The 6,573-nt window shown below is 46.2% G+C and overlaps 2 protein-coding genes across 2 annotated transcripts in view; one reads left to right on the top strand and one right to left on the bottom strand.

Annotated features, from left to right (window-relative positions):
• The window catches only part of LOC135222183 (uncharacterized), a 58,615-nt gene extending 54,500 nt beyond the window's left edge, over positions 1-4,115 (bottom strand). The window contains exon 1 of the mRNA XM_064260340.1: positions 4,016-4,115. Within this exon, the coding sequence (XP_064116410.1) occupies positions 4,016-4,060 (45 nt within the window). The 5' untranslated portion in view covers positions 4,061-4,115. The remainder of the gene's footprint in view (positions 1-4,015) is intronic.
• LOC135221688 (uncharacterized) overlaps positions 1-6,573 on the top strand; it is a gene marked incomplete in the record, with an annotated part of 360,943 nt that overhangs the window by 174,535 nt on the left and 179,835 nt on the right.

Below are 6,573 nucleotides of genomic sequence, written 5' to 3' on the forward strand. Positions count from 1 at the left end.
GCGCTTCAATCCAACACCGGTCTCCATCCCCCTGAGGATTTCGGAACTAGGAACAGGCGGTTGTAAAAAGCCTGCCGAAAGATGATCTGCCACTAGTTCGATCGCCTCCTTTTCTAGCATCTGATCTACCGCTAGTCGGAGGGCTTGATTCATGATGGGGTCCCTGTATCTGGCCGTCAACTCCCTCGGGGTATTCGTCAAGGGAGGCCTCGAAGAGAACGGGATTAGATAGCCCTTCTCAAAATTGACAGGGTCCAGGCATCTGCGTCTTTCTGGGCCCAGACTTCTGCAAACTGTAAAAGCCTGGCGCCTACAGTTGTCTGAAGGACTTGAGTCTTACTTGGGAGGTTTGATTGACTTCGTAAAAGTCCTCCCTCTTCTGTTTGGTTTCCGACCTCTGAACGAAGAGGATCTAGAGGTAGATGCCCCTCGAAAGGGTTCTGAGAGGTCGGCTTAGCTTTCTTTGTCTTAGTCTGGAAGGTAGGGCGCGGCTTCCTTTGCAGACTGTGCTAGAAGGTCCTGCGTAGCTTTGGCAGAGAGAGTCTTCGAAATGTCTTGAACCAGGTGTTTAGGAAACAGCTGTGTAGAGAGAGGGGCAAAAAGCAAAGACGATCTCTGAGCATGTGAGACCGACTTTGTTAAAAATGAGCAAAATACTGATCTTTTCTTCAAGACCCCTGCTCCAAACAGTGAAGCTATTTCGCTGGCCCCATCTCTCACCGATTTATCCATACAGGATAAGACACAATTCAAATCCTCCGGAGAAAACGTGTCCGGTCCTTGAGTTTTCTTGGCTAGGACTCCGAGGGACCAATCGAGAAAGTTGAAAACTTCCAAGACTCTAAAAATGCCTTTTAGAATGTGATCCATTTCATTCATTGCCCACGTTGTTCTGGCCGAATTCAAAGCTGATCTTCTAGTGGCGTCTACTAGTGCCGAAAAATCTGCGTCAGCTGAAGACGGAAGGCCCAGTCCAAGGGTTCTCCTGTCTCATACCAAAATCCTGTCCTTCCTGAAAGCTTCGACGGAGGGAAGGCAAACATGTTTTCCCCGCTTCCTCTTTAGTGCGCATCCATGAACCGAACTCTTGAGCGCTTTCTTCATAGAAAGAGTCGGCTTCATTCTCACACACGAAGATCCTTCGTTGCTTTCGCTGTGGAGAACAACGAGTGTGGAGAAGGAGGAGCAGTAGGGCTCAAAGACTCTCCGAACTCCTGAAGGAGAAGCTCTGTGAGCTTCTTGTACGAAGAAACTGCTGCCGATGTATTAGTTTTCTTCCTCAGAGGCTTCCTGGTCTTCTTGAAGAGGAGAACGAGGATGAGGAGAACGAGGATGAGGATCCTTATGAGTCCTTAGATGATTTCCTAGCTGGGGTACAGTGCGATGAAGGAGACAAACGTCTTGAATGAGGAGAGATTCCAAAGTAGAGAGGCGTACAGAGAACGACGAGTTGTAAAAGACGGACGCTATCCGAAAATTCTTGTCTAAACTCGCATTCCTTCCTAAGTGCAGACAAAACTCTTAACATCAAAAGAGGAAGGGACTCCTTTCTCTAGAAAGACCACTCTATCCCTAGGGAAACTACGAGAGGGAGAGCGCCTGCTAAGATCCTGGCGCGATCGTGAGGAGAGCGGCTACTAGGCGCCGAGCGCCTATCTGTTACAGGGCGCTTAGTGGAATCCTGGTCGCCTACCAAGCGGCGAAACGTTGCTAAAAATAGGGCGCCTTTCAGGAGCAGGCGTTCGAGAGGCTCTTGATGCCTACGAAGCGGAGAGCGGCTGCTACGCTCCGAGCGCTTAAACGGAACAGGGCGTTCGGCGAGATCTTGGTCCTTACCGAGGGGAGAACGTCTGTAAGGCTCCGAGCGCCTAACAGAAGCAGGCGCTTGAGGCGTTCTTGACTTCTAGCAAGAGGAGACCGATGAGGAGTAGGGAGTCTCGAGAACGAAGAGCGCCTACTAGGAGAACGAAGCAAACGAGGATCAAGGTGTCTTCTCCAGGCGAACAGCTACTAAAAGAATGACGCTTACCAGGAGCAGGGCTCCTACTAGACTCTTGATGTCTTACAGGGGAGGAGCGAACTCCATGCGATGAGCGCTACCAGTCACGTTATCCGACGCCCTCCCGACTACAGTAGTCGGAAGGAGAAGTGCGCCTACTTTCAGAAGGGCATTCCCTAGGTTCTCTGAGAAGACGAGGAGAAGAAAGAAGAGGACGGCGACGACGAACCAAGTCTTCTATGACCTGAGCGACTCTCTCTTCTTGCACGAACTCTAGAAGAAGGAGAAACAGCAAGGGGCTGAGCGTCTACCCGAGGCAGGAATCCGATTTGAGGAAAAATCTTCATAGTCCAAGGAGCGCCTATCCGTCGAATGGCGTCTCGACACCTCCGAGCGGGAGTGGTGTTCCTCTCGTGAAATGTTACGATGAGTAGAAGAATCCTCCAAAGAAGGAGAACGCCGATTACAAGGAGAGCGCTCTTCCGACGAAACGCGCCTCGATCTCTTGATCGGGAGAGACAAATCCTTCCTCTACGCGATCTCGATGCCAAGGAGTCCGCCAAGGCTGTGATCTGAGCTTGTAGGCCCGATAGTACTCGAGAAGGAGAGTCCCCAGGCATCTTCTTCCGAAGCAAGCTCAGCGCGAGGCGCGGGAGAAGGAGGGCGATCACCGGATCTCCTAGGCTTCTTTGCTTGCAAGGAAGCTACATCAGAAAAGTCTTCTGGGCTGGACGCTAACGTACTGAAGGGAGCCTCCGCAGCCCTCTTCAACGGGCGTGACGCCTCCTTAGAGCTCCACCCACGCTTCGGCGAAGGAGAAGAGGATGACGAAAAACACTGGCGAAGAATATTCTTCTTCTTACGATCCAAGGCAGCCTGGGAGCGAACTTCAGGATCTGCGAGGGGACGCCTGACCGGTGGGGGCTCTCCCTAGCCCTCCTGCGGCTTTCGACTTTCCTCCTCCACTGGAACTGGGAGTCTGGAAGAGGTCTAGGCCTGGAGGCACTAAGGAGCCGGTCAGACGCACCCTCCACATCACTGGGTACACTGCACTTATCATCACTGACACTCTTACCTTGCTCAGTACGAAGATTCTTGTCTTCCTTAGAACACAAGGAAGCTTTTTGAGGCCGCCGCCTCCGAAGACGAATCTACGGCTTCGGTGCGGGGAGCAGGAGCTGAGACCTGGGAGGAAGGTTCTAAAACTACATTAATGTTAGTTTCATTCTCACTCATTCTCGACCTGCTCGAGCTCCTTGAAGAAGCTTTACGTACCTATCCCTTTCAAGTTTCCTAATATAAGAAGAAAGAGCCTTATATTCATCTTCGTTCAAAACCTCACACTCTTGACACGGGTTACTAAACGAACATTCATTCCCCCTACATTTAACACAGAAAGTGAGGGTCCACCGCAGCTTTCGGTAACCTCACCTTACATCATCGGTCACACATACTCTAAACAAAACCGGAGTTTTGGAAACAGAATCAAAATCAGACATTCTACAGGAAAATCCAGCGCAAAGTCAATAACGGTCCACAATCAGCGTATGCCAAGCCAACATAGAGCGAATACGTCACCAAAATGTTCAAATCAATCTCCAGGCAAGCGAGAAATGAAGAAGATATCGGAAGAAACGACAACAGTTGTTATCGCTTCAGCGACAGAAAAAAATCTGACTGGAGAGATAGATTGGTTCATACGCCCGCCACCCAGCGGCGGGTAAGGTAGACCACCTGACCTACCTGTCGCGTGTGCCGCGAGATTTGAAATTCTGTCGGAACGTCGGAGACTATAGCTAAGTATATATCTGGCAGGGAAGTTCATGTACAAAATTGTATTTACTGGATGTAATACAATTTGACCATTCAAATGTAAAATGCTACCCAGTATGAGTAAAAATATTGAATTTTTACTTAATTGCAACTGGCATAATGAAGATCTCATAAACAAAACACAAAGCTTTATAAAAAAAAGACAAATAAAATAAATTTGGTTGGAACTACAACCAAACTAACCTGGGGATGACCCTCTACCTGAGGGGGAAGAGTTCTGTCTCCCATGGTGATGACTGTTATTTCCTTGGTCAAAGGTTATGTTTGACTCCTGGAACATAAAGATTTATAAAATATTATTGGAGCATAAAATAAAAAACACTGAATCTTTGAAACAGAAAAATTATACTCTTATAATAAAATAATAATCTAATTTGTTTATACTTATCAAGTAATTACATATAGCTAAGTACTATTTCTAAGTACCGGTAGCTAAAATTTGAAAATCGCGGCAGTGATTCTTTTGTTTCAGTGTAGGTCGGTAACCCGGCCAGTACCAAGGTATTTTAATAGGTAAACAACTCAGCAAAGAAGCTCAATTTTATTTATGCCTTTTCATCCATGAGAGGGGAGGAGGGTGGGCTCCCATTCAGCAATTACTTGGTAAGTATAAACAAAACGTTATTTTATTATAAAAATATAACTTTTGTTTAAGTAACTTACCAAGTAATTACATAACTGATTCACACATTGTTAGGTGGTGGGATTCATGGATGAACAACTATTGCAATTATTATTGGTAAAAGCATGCAAATAGAAAAATCTTGTCAGCATTAGCATAATGCTTGTTGTTTGCTTTCCTGTTAAGAGAGCTATAGCAGACAAAAGTGCATCTGGCTCAGCTACTCTCAACTTACTAAAGGTGTGGTGTTACCAGGGTCACCTACTACATAGCGGGGGGCTTACAGCAAGGAATTCACAAGCGCTAGTAAAGCACAGACATTGCCCCTGGCCTGGGCACAGTAGAACAACAACAAAAAGCCAGAATACTGACAAAACTACCTAGACCAAATATTAAAAACCACTACCCTACCAAAAATTCTGGAGGGTATCAGTACCAAGTACCCCTGGACTCCCCAAGGACTCAACACTGGTTTACAAAGCAAAGAGTAAGGTAGGGCGGAATGCTTCCTATGCTTCTTCTCCCATTACCATGCCAGCCATACGAACGGACCCAAGGTACTGCAATCATTAAAAATTGTTTCCACTTCTTTACGATAATGATTCACAAAGACTGACTTACATTTCCAGTACTTGAACTGGAGGAAGCTAACGAAAAATTATGTCTGAAGGCCAGAGATGTCACCACTGCTCTAATCTCATGAGCTTTTACCTTCAAAACAGGTAGAACCTCCACTGCTAACTGAGAATGGGCATCCCGAATGAGGTCTCTAAGAAAGAACAAAGGGGTGTTCCTAAAGAGAGGATGTGAGGGGTTCTTAACACAGCACCACAAGCTATTGGAAGGTCCTCTAATGTTTTCAGTCCTGTGAATGTAAAACTTCAGAGCTCTCACTGGAGAGCTCTCATTGGAGCTCATCTTCCACTCCTACTATACTAGACAAGTTCTTGATAGTAAAAGAACAGGGCCAAGGTTTTGTAGGATTTTCGTTCTTAGTGAGGAAGCCTAAAGTAAATGAGACTAAACCATCTCCATTAGAGAAACCAACCCTTTTGCTCATTCTTATGGCCAAGGTTAAAGCAATCAAATTACTGAGTGAGGTAGAAGCTAGAGGTTGTCTGATTCCTGAGTGAGGCATAAGCTAAAGGTTCAAAAGGAGGACCAGACAGCCATTTCAGGGCTATGTCTAAATTCCATGATACCTGCCAAGTGTCCTTACATTTGCAGGTATCAAAAGTCTTGATCAAGTCCGATAAATCTTGATTTGAAAACAAATCTAATACTCTGTGCCTAAATACAGAGCTTGGCATAGCCCAATATCCTCTGACTGTAGAAGAAGACAATCCTCTAGATGTCCTTAGGTGCAGAAGAACACAGGCGATCTCTGTCACAAATATTTGAGAAGAAGAGACTTGATTTCTTCTGCACAAAGCTAGGAAAATGTTCCACTTGTACTGATAGACATTGGAGGACAACTTTCTTCTTTATTTCGAGATTGCCTTTGCAGCCTCTCTCAAAAAAACCTTTGCTCTGAAGAGTTAGACGACAGTCTGAATCCTGTCAGAACCAAAGTAGATGATCCTTGGTGGAACCTTAGTATGTGTGGTTGTCTGAACAGTTTTTGTCTTTGGGAGAATAACCTGGGAAAATCAGACTTACCAGGTCTGGAAACCATTCCCTGAGAGGCAAGAAAGGAACTATGAGGATCATTGATACATTCTCGTAAGACTGGAACTTTTGTAACAACTCCCTGATCATTCCTAGAGGTGGAAAGGCATAAAGTTCCTTGTGTGACCAGTCCAGAAGCATGCCATCCAATGCCCATGCTGCTGGGTCCAGCACTGGAGAGCAAAAAAGTGGAAGCTGGTGATTTTTGGCAGTTGCAAACAAGTCTATCACTGGTCTTCCCAACAACTTCCAAAGATCTAGGTAGACCGCTGGATCCAGTCCATTCTGTAGAGATGACCTGATTGTTGTGGCTGAGTTGGTCTGCTAAACATTCATCCTGCCCTGCACTAACCTTGTCACTAGCTTTGTGTGATTCGAGTGGGCCCAAAGGAGAAGGTCTCTTGCTGCCTCACACAGAGAGAAAGAGTGGGTCCCTCCTTGCTTGGCAATG

Source organism: Macrobrachium nipponense, chromosome 3 (genome assembly GCF_015104395.2).
Source record: "Macrobrachium nipponense isolate FS-2020 chromosome 3, ASM1510439v2, whole genome shotgun sequence".
Taxonomy (NCBI): Eukaryota; Metazoa; Arthropoda; class Malacostraca; order Decapoda; family Palaemonidae; genus Macrobrachium; species Macrobrachium nipponense.